Raw genomic sequence first — 22,150 nt, 5'->3', positions numbered from 1 at the left:
CCTGAGACACACTGAAATCCTGATAAAAATGTCACTCTGTCAATTGTATGAGCTAGATCCACAAAGGGGTTAGAATAGTGAGCAAGAGTCCTGCTTACTGAACACTTCATGTCTGTGGATGACAGATCGCCCGTCAGCCCGAATGAAATATAGTCAAAGCCTGACAAAGGGTGGCAAAGGTTATGAACCACAAGATTCTCTAGTTCTATCCTACAAGGTTTGAAAACTTTGAAGTAAAACATCAGTTTTTGTAATTTTTAATTTATCTGGTCAAATACCACATTAAATGAAATTGTGTGAAACAAGAAAGAATGTGACTTTTCATATTTGATAGATCTAGTCAACAAAAAAATTACCAAGTTACATCAAGCAAATGAAAGCATGGGGAATAATACAGTACAAATGTCAGATGTTTTTTTTTCCATTACAACCACAACATTTATTGTGTTTCATTGAGACAAAGTAGAACACATTGTGAAAACGTATTAGACATAAAATTCCCAACAATTCTACACTTGTATCCTCTTGTCTTTAGAATTCACCTAATTAGTTAATAAAGTTGATGTATGGTTTATTCTCTCTCAATACAGATGGTCTGAGAACACCTCAGGTTTATTATTGAATGTTACTGAACACACAACATCATAAAGTCCAAGGAACAAATTTAGATAAAAGAATATTAAACAGAAATTGAGAATTGGTGTTCATATATTTTCTCTATCCAGTCTGACTGGGTTAAGCTGAGCATTGCTTCTGGGAGTTGCATACAATTGCACACTATTTTATATTTAATTTGAATGCTCTTAAAGTTTGTAGTTGAGTCATGACAAAATGTTCAAGTAGTATAAATGCTTTTGTAAGGTGATGAAATAACACTGTCCCTTCAGTGAAGACAGATCAGTTTATTTAATGCTTCCTCTAGCTGCATGAGACCCTGACAAATGCATATTTCCATTGGTTTTGATGAAGCATTAGCAGCTGAGTAGACTCAACAGAGTTTGACTGATATCAGTTTTTATTTCTCATAATAATAATAATAAGCAAGATGCTCTATAAAGTCCAATACAACTATGGATTGCAATAAAAGAACTAAGTTTTTGCAGCAGGCACACAGAAGGCCAAAGCACAGCCACCCTTACGTAACAATTGACCTTACTTTCACCAACCTGCTTCAATGTAGCTAAGATGAACAACTTGTGTGTGAAATCCAATTTAATGGCTTTGTGGCTGGAAAACATGGGATGAACAGAATGAGTTATAGGGTGTTTGCGGACACTCCTGTCAATCCATTGAAAATATATTCATCTAATCGGAACACCCTGCACCGTGCTGTCAAACCATTCTGTCATCAGTCATTCAGCCCTTACATGTCTTACCTAACATTTATCACTGTAATATCTCTTGCTTTCGATGACAGTGGTGTTTTAAAGGGAGGCAGTCGCTGGTTTGTGACCACCAAGGCAGCAGATCAGGAAGTTTGACACACCTTGGAGCAGGTCACCTATGACTAAAATCTATCTGTGCTTTTGAATTCTGCTTAAATATGATTTTGCTACTGCATACATCACTCATGTATAAAGATGAGATAAAGAAATGTTGCTGGTAGGGATCTGGTGTTATTTGACTCATGTGTTAGTGTAGCTTTATGCCAGCGGTACAAGGAAGTGTGAAGGCTAAGTCCTGTTTTACTGCTTCCACTGTAAAAAATGATGTAAATTTGTTTACATCACAGAAAATAAACCATAAAATGGACGAGGATTGTTTTTAAGATAGCTATAACCAAGATTAAGTTGATGCATCTCACAACATTCTGTAGAAGTGAATTTGCCACTTTTCTTCTTATGAACAGCAGAATTTACTCCTAACATGTATTGATAAAAAGTTCAGTCTCTTTACCCAGCATTTCAAGTTCATATGAGGTGTTTAGTCCATAATGGAAATCTAGTATATTTAAAATGATAAATAGGGCGTGCCGTGGTGGCGTGGTGGTTGGCGCGACCCGTGTTTGGAGGCTTTGAGTCCTTGACGCGGCCGTCGCGGGTTCGACTCCTGGACCCGACGATATTTGCCGCATGTCTTCCCCCCTCTCCTTCCCTGTTTCCTGTCAGCCTACTGTCATATAAGGGACACTAGAGCCCACAAAAGAACCCCTAGAGGGGTAAAAAAAAAAAAAAATAAATAAAATATGCTCAACAAAACAAATGTACATGTTTATGCTGACCTATTCTGAGCTGAGAGATAAAGTTGATCGAGAGGAAGCATAAAGCAGAGACAAGCAATCAGGTAAAGACAACAATCTCACACACCATTACACTAAGCATAATAAGCATGATTTTCACAGATATTTCACTTCACTGTGAATTACATGTTCACAGTTACTTTAGCCGATAGGACAATTTCAGCAGCTCAACCTAAATTGAATCATTTTAAGTCACAGAAACTTGAACAAGGGGTTTTCAGGTTAACTTTCCTTTTAAGATTTTTTTTGTTTTGTTTTTCCATTAAAATATAGCTGCAAGTTAAAGGGGAGGGAGACATTCTATGGGGCATTGTTGCTTTCATTTATTACTAATGCTTCAAAGTTCCACTTGTGGACATGCTGTGATAGTGCACAGCAGGCAAAGAGAGTGGCTGCTAATGTATTTATGCAACATGCCTTGAGCAGCTGATACTGATGCACAGAGAGAGGGAACAGTAAGACAAAACGGACACTAGGGTCCTTTTTTTACTCTGCATCTGTAGCCTTGATAGAGATCCACAGACTTAAAATCAGTGTTTGAATGTTTGTGACCTTGACTGAATAATGCACTGAAAAAGACTCATACACTGAAAACCAATTATGTAGTAGCCAAAACAATGGAAATTAATTATAAGAGATTTTAAGTGAAATTGAAGCGCAACTGTTTATTCTGTAGGTTTTAAGGATATCTGTGTGCTGTCCTTGTTCTTTGGTGGTAAAATCTGACTGTTAGAGTTTGACTCTGGAAAAATCTTTCTGTCAATGATGCCTAAAGCAGCAAACATCAGGATCTGTTAAGAATCCAATATTTGCTGACTGAGTAAACACAGCACAACCCTCTTCAAGAAATAAATAAAACAAAAAAAGGAGAGTAGGATATAACATGGAGACAGATTTTTTTTTTCAGGTGTTTCTCCAACAAATGTTAGAGACTCTTTCTGTAAAGAACTTAACAATGGGGGCATTCAGGAGTTTTGGCTAAGGGATCCAGTCCAATTCATTGAAAATTGACACAATGAGACCTTAGCATAATAGTAGGGTTATGTTTCCTCCCTCTCTGTCTGAATAGCTTTTTTGAATTCTTTTAAATGTTCCCTTAAATGTAAGAGAAGTATTTAGAAATTTTAAATTATGAGCAAAAGTCTTGAGTTTACTTTACACAGAGTAATAAATTGAGTGAATTAAATGTAAAAGTTCCTACCTGTCCTTTGTAAGGTGAGTAATTTACACTGAGAAAGAAAATTAATCTTTCAGATAGGCAGAGAGTGATATATTTTATGTAATGAGATTGATATAACCTCTATTATGTAAACATAACTCAACAGAAAAGCAATCGCTAGAGTTAATTATCCATTTTATGAGGGTTATCTTTTCTCTACACTATGCCTTCCTTGTGTGTGAGCTTTAGTGAGACATTATCTATATCCACTGTCAGCAGCAGACAGCTGAGAAAGAAATAAGAAATGGAATAAAAAATCTATAATGAGACATCTGTCACAGCAGAAGTCCCACTACATGAATTTCCAGGGATAATTCTGCTTGATGTTTGTCATCGGAGAGTTAAATTGGCTGTTGGTAAAAACTGACACAGCGGATGGTGACAGATCCAAACACACAACCAAAGGTTTCCCAATAATTCTTTCACAAAGAAAGATTTTATCTACAGCGCCTGATCGTCTTACTGCACAAACCCAACTTGAGCTGTGATGCATACATTTTTTAAAAATAAGCTATATAAAACTGAGTAATGTAAAATATTACTATAGGTGTTAAGAGAAAAACACAGAAAGCAGTTTGATTAAAAAATGACTGAGAAGCCGAGGTAGAGCTGGACACATAATGCAGACTTATACTAAATATACAACACACTAGCTTCTTATACACGTTTACGACATTGGTATAATAATGGTTTCATTTTGTGTATTACATCTTAATCAAAAGACAGTAATTAAATTGAACATATTGGCACGTACATGAAAATATATATTTTTTTGTCTGGAACGGACCCCAAAAGGCAGCAGTTTTTACCCTGACATCCAGTCATGCGTTGGAGCATCAACACATGAGAAAGAATTTCAAAATGTGAAATCCAAAAGGATCAGAAATACCTTCAGTCAAATATAATGACTGAAAATAGATCAGCTTTAGAACCTTGACTGACCTAACAGAAAGTGAATGGATGGATGTGAGATGACATGAAGCATTAGAAAGTACAATTTCATTAAAATAAAATTATCACATTACTATGAGACAGAACAACATTTACTCTGTACACTACAAGTTTCTCATTATTGCTTTAAGTTCTTCTTTCTGAAGATGACAAAACATAAAAAAATCTAGTTTAGCTGCCTGTAGCGCTTACCGACAGCCCATCTGCTCATGCTTCACTGCTGTCTGCAAGGTAAGAAGAACTCATTCAGAACAGACGGCTCACAGCTAAATATGTGAGCATCAGCGCATTCAGGTTGTCTTAAAAAATATATTAGATTTTTTCGCCTCACTTTCAGAATTAAAACTGACAAGAAACACCCTGCCAGCAGTCAGTCAAACTGATAAAATCAGTGTGTGCATCTATCTATCTGTTGCAAAACTTCCTGAGCCTGTCGCTAGCTCTCGTGACTTCCTCTGCCCACCTTCCCAATTAATAATGGATTAAATTGAAAACCCTTCCCTACCTTACACACCATCATAAACTAGTCCTCTTCCAGTTCATACAACAGACAGGTTGATGAACAAATAGTGACTTGTTACAACAGACTCATCAGGCAACTTTCAATTAAGGTCATCTAATCGATCAAACACCCACTCTGAGCGCGCACGGACTCAAATGCTAGCACAAACACACTGCATGCTGTCAACCTGGAGAGGAAGGTTGGGGGCGGATGAGGAGACATTACACTGTGAACGTTTATTAAAGGAGACATCTGCAGAGGGTCAAGGTATAAAGGAAGCAGAAAGGGGATAGGAAAATTTAGCAGAGCTGTGCAGAAAGCAGACTTTTATCTGTTTGTACCGTGGCGATGGCAGGAAAACCAGGCGCACCAGGCAAGCATTAGCAATAGATTGGCATGCTTTTACATCATAAACCGCTGGTGGCTTTCCCAAACACCACACAGTCTACATTTAACACAGAACACGCACACGCACACAACACAAGCACACAAGTTTGCATGAATTAACCAGTGGGCCAAACGCAGTTCTCAGCTCAATGGACAATCCCGGAGTTAGGCAGGGTTTTCTGATCCAAGCAGCTTACCTAATCATTTTATCAGATTAATACTTTTTATGAGTTAAATCAGTCATAGACAGAAATAGGGAATGTGTTAAACTGTACTCATCTGAAAAAAAAACATAGAAATATTACATAACTAGAGGCTATTCTGTGTGAATGTGTGGAGTTTGTATTAATGGAGTGGCATGTAGAAATGATGAATGTAAATGAAACTATTAGGATATAAAAAAACACATTTAAACCACAGCAAATCTAATTCAGTAAATGTTCTCAGAGTAACATCCATGACTTTAAGGTATTATCTCTTATTGGCAAAGACACTCTTCATCTAAATTGTAAATAAACACTCAAACAGAAACTACTTCCACACCATTGCACATATGTCTAAGCATACGGAAAATAAACATCAGTTCCAAGTGATAGTTTATCTGAATGTGCCCTTATAACTGAGCCTTACGTTAGAGTCAAGCAGGTCCATGCTGTCCAGACTCTTGCTGCGATGGATGCGACCCTTGATGCGACGCAGAGAAGGTTTAGCTTGGCTCAGAGGCAACGAGAGGGTTGAGGTGGCAGGCAAAGCTATAGCACCGGCGCCAGCGGTAGCACCTACTGGTCCACTAGAAGACCCGGAAGCATCTGAGGGGGATGCATCTCCTTCTTGTGGGGTGACCCTGCAACAAACCATAAAAAAAGATACTTGCTAGTAATCTGGTCATGTATTTTCAAAGTATTGATAAAAACATAATTTTAATCTGTTGAAGCCAACTTTTACAAAATAAATAAATAAATAAAAAATACATATTTGTTGAAACCGTCACTATGTTGTGATAGTGTTACATGAAACAGGTAATCTATGAAAAATATTGAGCTATTCTGTCTCTTTCCTGTGGTCCTGCTGCAATCTTCAGAAATGCACCACTCCCTCAGAAAGAACCAATCAGAACCAGGAGGAGGGCCTTAGCGCTGTCAATCAACCTCATGTAGAAGATTATCTGTCTCATGTTATATTGTCATAACAGTGATAGTTTTAACAAATATGCAAAAAACTTTTTTTTTTTTCTAAAAATTACCTTTTTAGAAATATCAAAGTAGTTTTCACAAGCAAGGACTTAGATGTCTATCACCCATCTAAATATCACTTATGAAAAGACCAAAGGAGCAAGATTAATTTCATTTCATGTCCAGTAAGGTTTCAAAATGGAGAAAGTGAGACAGGTAGAGATCATGGTGGAAGGTTATTATTTTTTTTTTGAGACTTTATGAAGACAATGGTCAGACTCCTATCAGCAAATAACTCAGAACAACCCTCTTGTGCTCCTGACCCCAACAGGTCAGGGCTGTTAAAGAGGCCTGAAGGGAGTCAACACAATATAAGTAATGTGGTTAGTGATCTCCTGCTTGGATATTGTGAGGGAGCCTAAAATGTACCTCTGAGCAGTCTTAAAATATACAGCGCTGTTCTGTTGTCTCTTGTCTCTTGTGAACTCTTCAACATGACATAAGCCCATCCATTACAATACAACAAAGATGACTTCCTCAAAGAACAATTTATACTGTGCAGTGCTCACAGGCACTGCTGCCTATCTGATGGAAATCATAGGAATGCCTACAGGATTAAAATAACATGAGTTTTTTCTTTTGTTTTGTTTTTTCTTGATGTCTTTATTTTTTTTAAAGGCCGTCTTCTCCTGTTGGCTGCTGCTGCATTCAGGAAGTGTGAATAATTGGGCTGAATGTCAGCGGGCAGCCTGCAGTCGGAGAGTAGGTATGGAGCATTTGTATACCTTCCATTATGAAGCCACAAAAAAACCCTGATTTGCTTCTTGTGTGCATTAAAAGACCCAATGTAACTTAAAGTGTCTAAACTCAGGGTTATTTCTTTTTTGTTCTGTTTTTGTGATTTGTACAATTCTTTCCTTTTAGGTATTAATTATAGTTTTGCTTAAAGAGAGAAAAAGACTGGAGACAATTATAGATCAAACTACACATCAGAACAGTTATGCCCAAAGTTATTCATAGCAGATTTAGGCTAGCAGTAATCATATTTGGCCAACATGTGTACATAGTTAAACCGTTATTTCACCAGGCAAAACACTTATAACAATTTCTTATTTAGAATTTTAGCTTGATTTTTTAAGTCTTTAGATTAGTTTTTTGATTGGTGGCAATGTTAATCTTTTGGAGTCTTAATTACGTTGGTCATGCCATTTTTGAAAAAAAAAAAATTTTTTTAATAAAAAATTACATGTAAATTTAATGAATTTAAAATTCAAACTCATTTTATATTGTTTTATATTATATTGTTTTGCTGTAGCACTACAGATGAAGTATCAACATTAAATTAACAGGCTGCAGCCCTGAAGCTCAGCTTTTCAAACATATCTCAAATAAGAGTGTGAATGGTATCATAATGACAAGTCATCAATCAAGTGCTTTCTCAAAGAATTAGACAGTATTAGATTTGACAACAAAAACAGCCTTAAGAGAAAAGACAGGGAGAACGAGAGAGAAAAAAAGCTCAGCTTCTCCAGCTTTCTAGGGCACGAAACACATTCAGATGTTTTAGTTACTCAAGCGTTTTCATAGAAAAGCTAATTTTCTGTAACACAATATGCAAAATTGTGAACAATGCAACATGCAAAGATTTTAAATGCTTTTTAAATGAGATGCAAAAGGGTTGTTTTCAAGACAATTTTCCTTCATGTCTCATTCTTCAGAACGGTAATATCAAGCATGTGTGACACCAGTACCACTAAAATTAGAAAATGGTAAAGATGTTACAATTAGATATGAACTGCTTTCCCCCTTGTTAATTTTGAAATGACCGGGTGTGAACATCTATTTTCACGCTGTTTAATTAAACCACTTAAGTGTTACAGAGCTGTGATTTTTCTAGTATTTTTATCATACAATATTAGTAAGTCTTTCATGAAGGGAAAGCACCACCTGAAACTAACTGGCTAACAAAGTTAAAATCACCTAAACGGATTAGCCTGTGTTATGATAATTAGTGAGATTATTTCCTTTTCAAGAAGATAAATTTACAATAATTTACAATGACCATTGAGTGGGTGGTGAAATAGGAAGTAGAATGATGTATCAAAGGCAGTTCCTGGAGCATCAGAGTTACAACTGTCAGAAAAACCGCTAGGACATTTTGTAGATGTATTACAAAGCCACTACATTTGCCGGGGGAGCTCCACAAGGGTCACAATTTAGATTTCCAGGTGGTCACCTCATCTTATTGCTGAGCAATTTGAGGATTCCTGATGCCATAGTGGCCAGCTGCAGATAGACATTAGGGGTGTGCCAAAAAATAAGAATCATAATTCTTATTTACTACAGTTCAGAATAAATATAAAGTGTCCCAAAATAGATGGAAAAAAACAAACAAAATAAAACAAATCCACCTGCTGTTGGTCTCCATTTTGTTTTTACGTGGGACTTCCTAAGATCACCATGCAGGCAGCACCAGGATTAAAGAAACCAAAGCAAAGGAAACTACAAAACTGAAATGGAGAGATTTAACTGGTGCTGTCTTCACTGAAGGCAAACACTTGGACTCATTTTGATTTTTATTGTCTGGGAAGACTGACCTTGATATGAGCTTGACCGGGTGCGAGGTTTGCTAAATGAAGATTGAGCATGTCTTGAACACTGCAAATGTGCGAATCCAAGCTACAACTGAACCAAAATACGGCACACCTTTCCATGAAGAGCTCGGTGTGATGTGTTGTGTGATTAGTCAGAAGTTTGTGGCCATGGTTTTTGTAGAAATACACTCGGACAGCAATGTTGATATCTGAGTTTAACTAGTCAGTCTTTGTATCTGCAGGCGATATCAATTCTTTTACAGAGTGCTTATACTACACTGTGAAAAACTATGTACATTTGAATGATTCTTCATTAAATAACATGAAAGACTGCGAAATGGCTAAAAACTGCTGGTTGAAAATTGCAACGTTGTCGTCCACAGAGGAGGTTGTCAGCTGAAAGGTGTGGCGTTGTCTCCGTGAACATTTTATGAAAGCAAAAATAGAAGTAATTTCATCTAAACATGGATTCATTTTAAAACAGACATGAAAAGGACACTTTAATGTCAATTAATGTCTCAATTTGTTATTCAGCCTTGCAAAGCACACTGGAGTGGGTCATCTGTAGGTGTGCAAAGGCACCTCAAAGACTGAAACAGATATCATTATGAAAAATCCTTTTGTATAAAAATAACTTGAATTGAATTGTGACACCAGAAATCAGAATTGAATGATGAGAGTAAAAGATTGTGACACCTACAGGACATGCCCATTTCTTGCAAATGAAATTATTCACATACCTACTGGATGAATACCAAAGTATTTCTGGATGCCTGCAAATGATTAACATATAATCATTTACAGTGCAAAAAAAAATAAATAAATACTGCTCTTTTTTATTTGTGTAGTGTTTTTAGGAAGATTTTGTAGCTACTTACTACCTAGTGTTTCAGCTGAATTTACAACAACTCTAAGATAAAAAAAACAACTTTTATGAACCTGGAAGACAGTTGACTTTACAGTGCACAAAACAAAGACAACTCTTGTAGTAAACTATGTAGTTTACTTTCACAAATCACAAGTAAACATTTTTAGTTTGGAATTTTAATATTTTAAAGTTCTAAACTTCTTCCTCTACACAAATTCTTGCTTGCATATAAATGTTTTAGTTAAACCTAAAGCTGAATTTAAGCCATTAGACTTAAAGTAGTTTAAAACAAATGTCTGGTTTCTTTTTGATCATTTTTATATAAAAACTACTTAATTCAGTCTTCAATTATTTTCTGCTAGTACAAGAATTATTATTGCAATCATCGCTGCATTCTTAAAGATTCACTTATGTTATTTAAAGAGTTCACAAGTTGCTCATATTGTGATTTTATAGGAAGAGCATCTCAACATTTGAGTGTCAAGACAAGTACTTCTGCACCTAGCACAAAAATACTACTACTTTGTTTATGATAGTAAATGACGTTTATATAGTAAAACTACTTTCACACATATCAGTATTTCACAATATGTTTGGATAAGCAAGGCTGCTGAATTTGTTTTTTTCTGGTCCAGCGAGGCAGCAAAAACAAGAAACAAACATTAAAAGTATTCACAAGCGAAAGAATGACTTCTCACTTGCTGCCGACCTATGAATGATTTATTATCATCGGGGCTGTAGGATTTCACGACGATATATTGAGCCAGCGAGTTAGACACCGCCTGAGCTTCTCAGCAGACAGAAGTAAGTTTCACTTTTCACTGCCTCTGGAGAAATATGGAGAAACCCACAAACAGGCTGGGGTGTGCCCACACAGCACACCCAATGTGACCCCCATCAATACCAGTGGCAGACAATGGCAGCATTTTACAGCCTAAAAATAAAGTAGTAACAAGAGACATTAGCCACAAACTGCAATACGTAAGAGGTGAAACTTATGAATATTACATGAGCCTGTAGCCCAAAATAGAGAATCTCACCCTGCTGTGCAATAAGAGATCACTAGCAGAGCTTTATATATGTGTATGTACATATATATATATGTATATAACCTCATCTCAGAATCCCATGAATGTATCCCAGAAACCCTTGTGAGACATCATCTGGATTAGAAATAGAACTAGAACAAAAGATGAAAATGTATAAATAACTCTGCCTATGGGCTACAAGACCTTTTTTGTTAAAAAGACTAATGTGGTTAATATGATACATAACCCACAGACACATGCTGTCCTGCTCATATAACAAGGTCAAATACTCTTTTTGAAAAACGACTCAACAAGACAACTTTGAAGACTCAAGTTCTGACTTCTTTCAAACAAATTATTAAGCTGTAGTGTAGATAACTAAAACTCCCCACAGAAATCATGGTAATTTCTGCCATAGTGGCTTACTCTCAGATAGTGAGCTTTCACAGCTGCTTTGCTGTCAGTAGTGGACGTGCTGCTGCTGTAGCTGAGCACACAACTGATAATCCTTGTGACGGTTCATTGTTTTAAAGATTCTGTCACTGCTTACTAAACAGTCAATGAAAAAACAATGAAAAAAATAAAAAGTGTGCTGATTGACTGAGAACTCCTCTTCTCTGAAATCCTGTATTCTTCACCAGCAGTGAGCTAATAAATGGTTGAGGAGAAACTATATCTAAGCAACATCAGCTTAGTACTATGTTAAAGATTTATGCTGAAGGAAATAGTCAGATCTGATTACAACACAAAACAAAGCTTCTTTCTTTCGGCAGCGTGATGGGAGCAGTTCAGGTTTAGTGGTTTTAGTCGGGATTTGAGCCAAGAACCACAATGGGAAAAAAGGGGCTTCGAATGTGGCATGGTTGTTGATAGCAGACAGGCTAGTGGGAGCATTTACTAATATTGTCACACAATACCAGCTGGTGAGAATGGTCTGAATATAAGAAAATACCTTATGCTGTTGAGACAGTTGTGTGGGTAACAATGCTGTGATGATGAGCGTACTGGCTTGAGATGAGAAAATCTGACAGCAGTCCAAAGGGCCACTCGATACAACCCAGGTATGTGGAATTCAATCTATGAAAACCTCTTGAACCTTGAAGCAGGTAGGCTACAATAGCAGACAAACACTCCTCTACTTCATGCATTATAACCAATCTGAAGAAACTGTGTGATACTATCATGTTGATGATAAGGACTAAATTACTCAACTTTATACTGAGCTCAGCAATCCTAAAAGCACAATCTACCATGGATGAAAGGGGATTGCTCTTGCAGGCTGTTGCACCTCGACTTTGGCTTTGGGTTCCTTTGTGAATTTGGACTCATTTAAAATGCCCCTGAGGAGACTATTATTCACGCAAACCTTTTTATAAAGATCTTTTTAAACATAATTGTACTTATTTTTAATTACTCGTATAGTTTACATGACTTTTTAATCATGCTTAACTGTGTTTAAATATATGCACTTAAATAAAATGATTACTTACAAAGACTTTGACCGTGTTTCCAACTCTTTGTTGAATCTATGTAATGAAGAAGAAGATTCAATATGAGTCAGGCGTCATAATGATAATCTTTGTTTTACTTTGTCTTTGTGTATTGATGATTTTCATGATGGCAGGCGACAAAATGTAATGTTTGTTACTGGTTTCTCAATTGGTGACATTATGTTGTTTTTATGACTTTTTATTTTTGTGTTTTTATGGTAAAGATGTTATGTTGCTGAAATGTGATGTACAAATAATCTTGATTGATTGACCTCCACTTTAGCAATGACACCCAACTTAGTAAATACCAGCAATAATTGCTTCTCATACAAGTCTTAAAGTAGTTTTACCTCTTAATTGGTTGCTATATTTAGTACAATGGAAGATTATAACTGTAGACCACATGCACACCTTTCATCATAATGGGTATTAATCCATGAAATAAAAAAAATGTCCATGGCAACATCAACACTGACAAAAAGCTTAATTGCATCTTTTGCTGGCAACAATGTTTTGTTTCTATTTTTTTGATAAATATAAAATATTCAACTTCTGTCTGGTGACATCTTCTTTACTCACCTGATTTTCTATTTGCAATTAAAACACATTTTGCACAAAGCTATGAGGAACTAGGCATTATGAAAAGAAAAAAAAAAGATTAATAGTTACAGAATGGCTGGCACCATGAACAAACCCACAGAGCGGCAGCACAGATGCTCAGCAATCAAAGCTCAACACAAACACCTCTGGTGTAGGCTGCAGAGCTGATTCTCCTGGGTGCTCTTTCCAGGAACTGGATCTAGACTGTCACAGCATTTTCTGTCTCTGTGTGAAATCTGTCTCACTTTGTGATGCTGAGATAGACGAGCCAACTGTGGCAGCACTCGATCAAAAAGTTGTCAATAAAAGCTTTGTTTGGAGTCAAAACATATTCTTTGATAAGATGGAGAACAAATGTACTCAACATTATGGTGACCTACAAACATGCTCCATATGCTGATGAAATAACTTCCAACAGGAATTAAAAAACAGGAGGTGTGTCCTCCATGATGAGTGCAGACAAAAAGCAGGTGTGTCTCCTCAAATCATGACACAGCTTCATGAGTCATACACTTTTAAAACACATGAGACTAGGGATAGTCTCATCTTCGATCACCTGTCAAAACCTTCAGCAAATACAACGCTTTATGATAATCTGTTTTTTTTTTAATGCTAAAGTTGGGTTTGCTTTTGTTTAGATTTTCTAAATCACCTGGCAATGGTGATGCATCCAAAACATCTTCCCTGACTTTTTTTGTTTCCTATTTATGCAGAGTGACCTTTCAAAGCCTTTAGCCATTCAGTATTTTATACCTTCAGCGAGACAGATATGAAAAATGTTTTGTTGGATCAAGAAGACAACAAAGTAGCAACTAAACAGATGAACCAAGCACAAAGAAGTGCACAAGAAAGGCTGTCTCCAAGGATATTACTTTTTAGCGGATGGGTAGAATTGGGTGAAAGTACATGAGAGCAACTGTAATGCAAAGAGACAAAGGACAGAGAGACATTGTCAGCTTATGGCTCAGACGATGAGCAAACCGCTTTGTAATGCCTGACCAATGCTGATTAACATGCATCATTTCGCTCATGGGTCTCTTCAAACTTTAGGGGACAAGTGGTGACAAAAGGTGCACACATGATTCAGTCATCTCTATCACAATAACCTCACTGAACCTCCCTAAAGAAGAATAAAACAATGACAGATATGCTTGGCTGAAAACAGTTTTTGTAAACTTTGAGGAAAATTAAAACAATAAAACATTATTCCTGTTATTCCTGAGAACTTTGAAATGCCACATGGCAGAAGAGGACATAGATCAGGACTCTCTTTAGGCCAGACAGACCTGACAGATGGACAGACAAGATTAGGTATATAGACGTGCATCGTACAAGGCTTGACAACGGTCGCCTCTCCAATGCTGTCTGACCCCTGCAGAGAGGAGGGTAGCAGGGAGGTCAACAGCTGACAGACAACAAACACTAACACAAATATACAGTCCATCTCTGGGAAACTCAAACAGACATGAACGTGACTTCGAAACAAAACATTTGAAGTTTAAGACAGGCGTTTTTATAAGTTCCTACTAATCTTGGTTTATACTCTGTTTCAAAATGTGATTTAGCAAATTTTTATTGACCAAATTTTGGTTGTTAATCAATATTCTTGACTGCTAATGACAATAACACTAAAAAAACAAACCCCTACCAATAGCATTTTTTTTTTACTTGGCAAGTTATATTTAATGTACTTCACTTATTAAAATTAATGGATTTTTTAAATAACATTACAGTCTGCTTAACATAACTGTATATACTTTATTCCTTAGAGTGTATTTAATTTCACACTTAAAAAGAGTCAAAGAATCACATCAAACAGTTTCAGTGATAAAATTCTGTCACTCATACTTGAGAAAAAAGTAAAGTGTCACTAGTGTAACTTAGCAAAGTCTTAAAGCTGACAAACAGATCAAAAAGTGTCAAAGAAAAGCGAAGACTGGGACTCCTGTCAATCAATTTCCTCTGTGTCCTTCTGTTTGTCAGATGGCAGTAATGAAACTTGCTTTCTTTTTTTTTGTTTGTTTTTGAGTCGTCATGACAGTCAAGAGTCACAAGAGGCCAGGAAAGCATGAGCCACAGATCTGTGAAGTCAAAAGTCCTCCAGCTGCAACTCTGACTTCAGAGTCTGAAGGGCTGCTGTTGTCATCATCATTACTGTTACAAAGAAGCTCTTCAAGTAGACTACAGCAAATCTTTTGATGCTAAACGTTACCTCATTTATGAACTAAAACTAAAAAGCATAATAGTTTGTGTGACCTGATTAGTGTCTGATGTTCCATTTTGTTTGTAACCCATAAACTAAACATAGAGTTACCTACATTGGTCTGACATGAGTTATAAGGTATGCAGATATATTAATCTGCATGCATCAAGATGCAAAATCATACTCACATCCAGAAGTAGTTGCAAACATGTATTTTTATAGTTTTTTTCCCTCAAATGCCACAACCGAAAATAAGTACAAAAAATTTCAGTGGTCCTAAATCATCCCACTCCAAAGAAATGAAATAATTGCTAATAATAATGACAAACAAGAGCTTGAGGATCCAAATGTGTAATATAATAATTTGAATTATAAATAAGAATTCAACTAGGCAGAATTGAAGTTTTCTGTTGATATTTGGTCAGATTGGATGATGCATGCTGCAAATAAGTTCCCTAGAAGCTTTTTCAATAAGTGTTTTTTGTTCTTCTTAATTATATGCAGAAAGAATTCACACAATTTTCAGCTGGTTTCTTTTTACTGTTGCACCAAAATTGTGAAGTTATTAAGTCAGCTACTAAGCCATGATGTATTAACAAAGCATTTCAGTATGGGTATTTCACAATGCAGTGGACCCTGGCCTACTTGTGGTTAAGAATATGTGGATTTACATATTCACATATTTTTCTGTGAAATGCATCTCAAATTATTTGTGTAAAATTCACATATTTTAATCTGCATGCAGAATGGCTCCTTTGGGTGAATTGTATTTCATGTTATTATGTCCTATAAAGAAACAATGTAAACCCAACAAATGTAATTTTTCTGATAGAATAATCAATTAAAAGAACAAAATGGAATCATTATTAACATTTTTATTGATCCAGTTTTGTTTATGTATTTCAGCAGAGCTAATATATCACAAACAAATCATATAGTTTTCTCAGTAGAACCTAAAGAGTCTTTACTAAAAGGCCAAACCCACATATATTCCCTCTGGCATAGACACCCACACATCCTCCCTAGCATGCACATAGACACGCATCAGTAGCCACACATAACTCTGTCTCACAGCATGCTCTAGGGTGGGAGGGGGTAACAGGGTGAGCCACAAGTCAATAAACCCTGTGTAATCTGTTCCCTTTAGTGGCATAAACCATCTGAGAGGAGATTACAGTCGTTCTGCCAATGTAAGAACATGTGAGTTTCTAATGGACAGAAACACCAAAAACAAAATACAATCACATGTGTACCTTCTTTCAAACTTTAAAGATTGGTAAAAGCAGTGTTTTTCCTTTAGGACACATACCATTTGTGTATACTTCTTTAAACAATGACAGATTATGATTATTTAAACACCATCCATGGAGTTGGACTCCTGCTGAGCAAAACAAAGCAAGGCGTTGTCAGTTTGCGTAAGATTACCCCTCACGACTGGACATGGACTGTGGAAATTATGTGGAGATAGTAAGACAGGAGTTTGTGAGGATGTGTTTTTTTTTTTTCCACTAAAGTGTGGGAAGGGAGAGGGTGTGTAGGCTTTTTATTCTGATAGCAGACTGGCTGCTATATCTGTCTGTGTGGGGTTGAGTTTGTTGTGGAGAAGAAGGAAGAAGGAACGCTGGCTTACTGCATCATTAAGCACTAAGAGCACCAGGCGGGGTTGTAACTGTGGAGGGCTGCAGAGTAGACATCTGGCCCACAAACCAGAACAATACACCCACGCATTAAGTCCAACATAGACTAATTATTATGTGTGGGTAATCTCAAACTAACAGATTAGACCAATCCCGTGTATTAGCGATATGTTTTTCTTGTTTAATAATGCAGAGATTCTATAAAAAATTTGTTGTTTCTCTAAAACATATTTGGTTGAGTTTTTTTGACTTTGCCAGACCTTTTTTTTAAGGTTGCAACTAATTCAAGCATCAATATTTTAAGAACAATCAACAAAGTGTCACAAATCTTTGTCATTTGTGGCTGAACCTAAGGCAGCATAACATATCGCAAAAGTATTATCATCACAATATTAGCGTGTGCAATACTCATGTTGCTTTATGAAGATGCATCTTACATTCATTTGCTGGTGTAATATTCAACCAGTTGCAAAGAGTCTCACAGCAGCAGATGCTCACACTGGACACAAAGGACATTGCCCAAAATGCTAAAGGTCCTAGAGTATAGGAAGCACAGATGGAAAAAAGGGGAAAGACAAAATTGGGCATATACTGCAAATTATTTTGTAATTGCAATCGTTACCAATATTAGCATTATCCAAGATTTTCTAGTATTGTGCGGCCTTATTTGTAACATGGCACACTTTAGAAAACTTTATGGGTTATGAACACCTTAAAGTTATGATTCAATGAAACTGAAAAGTCATATTTTGGTTTACCGTTTTATTAATTGCGGTAAACAGCTCACTATGAGTGTTCATGTTGATGATGTGCCAAAATAATTTAATTACAGTAAGCTTTTTACACTTTTTCTTCTGCTCTTCTCTCTAGTGAGTTAGTAGTTGACATGCAATTCCACAGATCTGGAATCTGAAGTCACTCTGAATCAAGACGAGGCATGTGAGTGAATGCACAGGGAGATTCCACGAAGCAAGAACTGCTGATGCACTCTGGCTCAGCTTCTCAACGTTAAAATGGTTGTCAGAGGCAATACAGTAATCCTGTTTTAATAGTCGTGTCCTCACCCCCACTTTGTTGTGACAGCCCCAGTTAGACCACTACGACTCTTTGAAGAGAGAAGTGTCAAGCCTAAAGTACCACTTTGTCACATACAATGCATCTGACGACAGTCACATGAACACAGAGGAGATAACCTGTCATGTTCATATGTGGGATGACACCTGACTAATGCAAGTTATTGTTATCCGACATCCATGACAGATATTCCAGACACCAAATGAATCTTAGATACAAACAAGCAGGCAGTGACAATTCCTGAATGAAAGTCACTGGACAAAACTCATTTTCTGCCATCCCCCAGCCAATCAAAATGAAGGAAATCTTTTGAAATGCTGGGACAAGATAAAAAGCAGCAAAGTTCTACACAGACAGTTTCACATCATCACACCATTGTCAGCAGCAAGTAGGGGTGCAAATAAAAGCAATAGAAAATTGTTCAAGATGCAGCTGACGTACAGACACGCCCCCTTCTGATGCCATCCTGGGCAACTGCCTGAATGACTAACGTCAAAAACGGTCACTGCAAACAGGATTTGTCTTTGAATAATCTGAATGCAGACTGTGTGTTAAGGATTATGTTTTCTTGTGAATGAGGATTACAAGAGACGTGTGAAAACAGTCTGAGCATTCTTCTCTTAGTTTCACAAGAAATGCACAAAACGTCTTCAAATCTGAATTCATACATATTGGTACATCCTGAAAGTGTCAAAGAAATGTAGCAGTTAAAGTGTTGACCACAAGAGAAAGGGACAAATACTCCGACTAACTGCATTAGAGAAGTCATCAGTCTCAGTTTCTTTTTTCTGTAATTTGTGTCTCATTGTTCTGTCTCTACTTTGTCCTCTTGACTGTTACCTGGAAATCGATTTCAACACAGCCTTGTGAGTAATGTCTCTTTTCTAAGATGCACTCAGAGGAGAAGACACAAAGGAACAAAGGAGCTTTTCAGGGAGCCTATATGTGTGAAGATGCACTGGTGGATTCTTAGTGTAAGTAATTTCAGCATCAGTCATGCAAACTGGCGGGTGACAAATAAATGTCTCATTCTAGATTGAGCTATATAATCAAATTAATAAATGCAGTTATCAAAAAAAGTTGTCTTCAAAGTGTATGTGATTCACTTTGAGGTATAAATAGAAGGTTTTTGCATTAATGCAGTAAAGCCAGAAAACTGTAAAGCTCTTTATGTTTTGCATGCTGTTCAAAACGTGTTTTGTTACAGTATCTATTGTGAGGTACAGGAGAAACACCAGACATCACCCAAACACGCTTTTAAACTCATATAAGGAAATCCCAAGGTTTTCCTGGACCTTGAATCAATTTTTTAATATATAAAGTAATCCTGATTCCTGTGCTTCTGTAATTTTTGTCTCCTAAATCCAGTCAGTCACAGCAGATGGCTACCAGGTCCTGCTGGAGTTTCTTTCTGTCAAAATCAAGTTCTTCTCTCCATTGTTGCCATATGTATGCTCAGAATGCTGCCACCCCATGTTGCTGAGTTGAGGACATGACTAGAAAATACACAAACAGAGGAGGCCAGGAGGCATTGTGATCAGACTACCTCAGCTGACTCTTTTCGTTACAAAGGAGCCGCAGCTCTACTCCGAGCTGCCACAGGATGACAGAGCTCCGATCAACTTTTTCTTAAAGGCTCAGCCCAACCACCACATGGATAAAGTTTATTTTAGCCACTTCTACCTAGCCATACCGCTACAGAGTATTTCCAACATGTAAAAGTATTTGCAACATTACAGATTTATTTTGTTTTTGTACCCTGCATATGTCTTCTGTCTATTTTTAGTCTAAACAATCCAAACACTTCAAAATATTGCCTTGTCACGAGCTACACATATTATGATTCCGAAATATTTGAAGGTAGATTTGTTTATTTACTTAAAAGCTGACATCAATAAAGCATGTTTTGTTGTCTATTAAAATGTAGACAGGAAATGGGTGGAGACACGGACAACAGGAATTTTCTCTCGATGAAGATATTTCTAGAAACTTGAAATGAACACAAAAAGTAACAACAGATAAAAGACATGGTGCTAAAAGCAGACCAAGTTGTAAATTTAGATACAGGAGGAAACGTGAGAATGGATAAATAACGTGATGACTGGTCTAAAACAGCACAATCCAAACACTCGGAGGCGCCGCTGCAGCCAATCGGAGTCCACCAACTGCTGCACCCCAACAGTGTGGTTCAAACGCAGGTGGCAGGCAGCTTTTGAATAAGTGATGAAGCAGCTAACATTTCTTTACTACACCAGGTTAGAGAAAGTCTTGCTTAAGTAGAGACCTAGTGGGAAACTCTGCACTGCAAAAATTGCAAATTAAAAGCTTAAATAAACGTTTAAGAGTGAAATGACAAAAGCGTAAGAAGGAGCAAGCCGCGCACAACTTGGCTTTGCATTCATACTGTAAGAAATAAACAAATTGACAGATATCAACAACAGGACTATAAATCTACATTCGGAAGCTAACATTAAAGCGAATTTTCCTCACATTGAAACATTTGTTGCCACTCTTTACGCGAACGCGCCAACACACGCTCCCATCCAGAAGCGCACTTCCTTCCACTCCTCCTCCTCGGTCTCCTTCTCCTCTCTGTGTACTCACCACAGCTGTCTCTTAGTGGGGAGGCAGTCTTTGTTTGAAGCTGTCACTCCCATGGCCATCTGCATCACTGTTATATATTTCTGGTACTTCATTTCCCCTCCGTTTTGCACAACTACTCACGCCGCCGCCGCCGCTAACTCTTCCCTTACTTCTAGGAATCCGTGCGCCACAAAAGCAGCACAGGTGAGCGTGCATTCAAACGTCTATTATTTTCCGCTCCCGTCCGCGGCATCAGAAACGCCATTTCCACGCCGGCAGGTCTGCTGGCTTGACGGGGGCAAATGTTCCCCGAGGAGCTCAACGAAAGGTGCCACGCCGCCGCGACCCACGTCGGCGCTGACTCTCTAATCTCATTAGAGCTCGGAATAGATTGGCTTAATCCATTCAAATTTAGTCAGGACGGGGTCATTGTTGTGGGTCGCCTCGTAGAGCGGCAACTTTTCTCTGTTTCTTTTCTTTTTTCTTTTTCTTATGTTCTCAGCTGTTAAACTCCGAGTTGCATGTGTAGAAAAAAAAACAAACAGTCAGAGACAGGAGGATGCAGGCGCGACAGCACCCAAACGTCTGTCAGGGGAAGAAGAGTGCGCGCGTGTGTTCAACGAGAGAGAGAGAGAGGAGGAGTGACAGAGGAAGAGGAGGAGGAGGAGGAGGGAGGAAGCTATGTAACGCTTTAACAAGGGGAAACCCAACTGATGCTGGTCAGTATTTGTAATTCAACATTTTAAAACCACCATTTATTAGGATTTAATATGATGGACCAAGAGTATAGCTGGGAGGTAGATGGAAAATGATACATGATTTTTAAAGAATTGAAAATCAGAAAAATGTCAGGATCATGGGTTGTTTGGGGTTTTTCCTGGGTTTGTAGTTTTTGATCATTGGAGTGTTTTACCTTAGGTTGTTCTTTTTTGAATTTTCACAAATCAAATCAAAGTTCATTTCATAAAAAAAATATACATATATATATATAATAACCCAAAAACATCTTTACCTGGCAACAATGCGTCCAGTTACAGGCAGTCTTGAACAGGTGGGTTTAAGTCTAGATTTGAACAGGGAAAGATTGTCAACATTACGGACGTGTGGTCAGAGAGTTCCAGAGTTTGGAAGCAGAAAGGGAGAAAGTTTTACTCCCCATGGTATTTAGGGGAGCAGAGGGAATACTGAGGTGGATCAGAAGAGGATCTGAGGAAGCTGGAGGAGGTGGCAACATGAAGGTGATCAGATAGGGGAGGGGAGAGACTGTGGATGACATTGAAAATAGACAGAAATCTTTTAAATTCCACTTTGAATTTGACCAGAAGCCAATGAAAGTGCCATAAAACATAGATGATGTGATGAAGAAGTTATGGTGAGCAGCTGAGGTTTTTTTGTCTTTGTAATATACGTACTCAAACAAAACTTTTCACCAGCAAACACAAACTTTTTTTTCTGTATCAGCATTGTCTGCTTAATCTGTTAATTTTTTCTTGCTCAAATAAAACACTTCTGACTTGGGACAGAGTTTCATCTTATTTGAAGATGTTCCAATATTTAAGTGAATGAGTTTTGCTTGTATAATGTTTTCATACCTTTTATGTTT

The 22,150-nt window shown here is 37.3% G+C and overlaps 1 protein-coding gene across 9 annotated transcripts in view; it reads right to left on the bottom strand.

Annotated features, from left to right (window-relative positions):
- tjp1a (tight junction protein 1a) overlaps positions 1–21,107 on the bottom strand; it is a 99,197-nt gene extending 78,090 nt beyond the window's left edge. For 4 of the 9 annotated variants that reach the window (XM_032559752.1, XM_032559753.1, XM_032559759.1 and 1 more), the window contains exons 1-2: positions 20,569–21,105; positions 5,929–6,142 (exon numbers count right to left, since the gene is read on the bottom strand). In XM_032559752.1, the coding sequence (XP_032415643.1) occupies positions 5,929–6,142; positions 20,569–20,660 (306 nt within the window). In that variant the 5' untranslated portion in view covers positions 20,661–21,105. Of the gene's footprint in view, positions 1–5,928; positions 6,143–20,454; positions 20,472–20,568 lie in introns of those variants that run through there. The other 5 variants (XM_032559750.1, XM_032559757.1, XM_032559751.1 and 2 more) reach the window with 3 other exon arrangements.
- Between the last annotated feature and the right edge of the window lie 1,043 nt (positions 21,108–22,150).

This window comes from Xiphophorus hellerii, chromosome 4, assembly GCF_003331165.1.
Source record: "Xiphophorus hellerii strain 12219 chromosome 4, Xiphophorus_hellerii-4.1, whole genome shotgun sequence".
Taxonomy (NCBI): domain Eukaryota; kingdom Metazoa; phylum Chordata; class Actinopteri; order Cyprinodontiformes; family Poeciliidae; genus Xiphophorus; species Xiphophorus hellerii.
The sequence above is the reverse complement of the archived record's forward strand: the minus strand, read 5'-3'. Positions and strand labels throughout refer to the sequence as shown.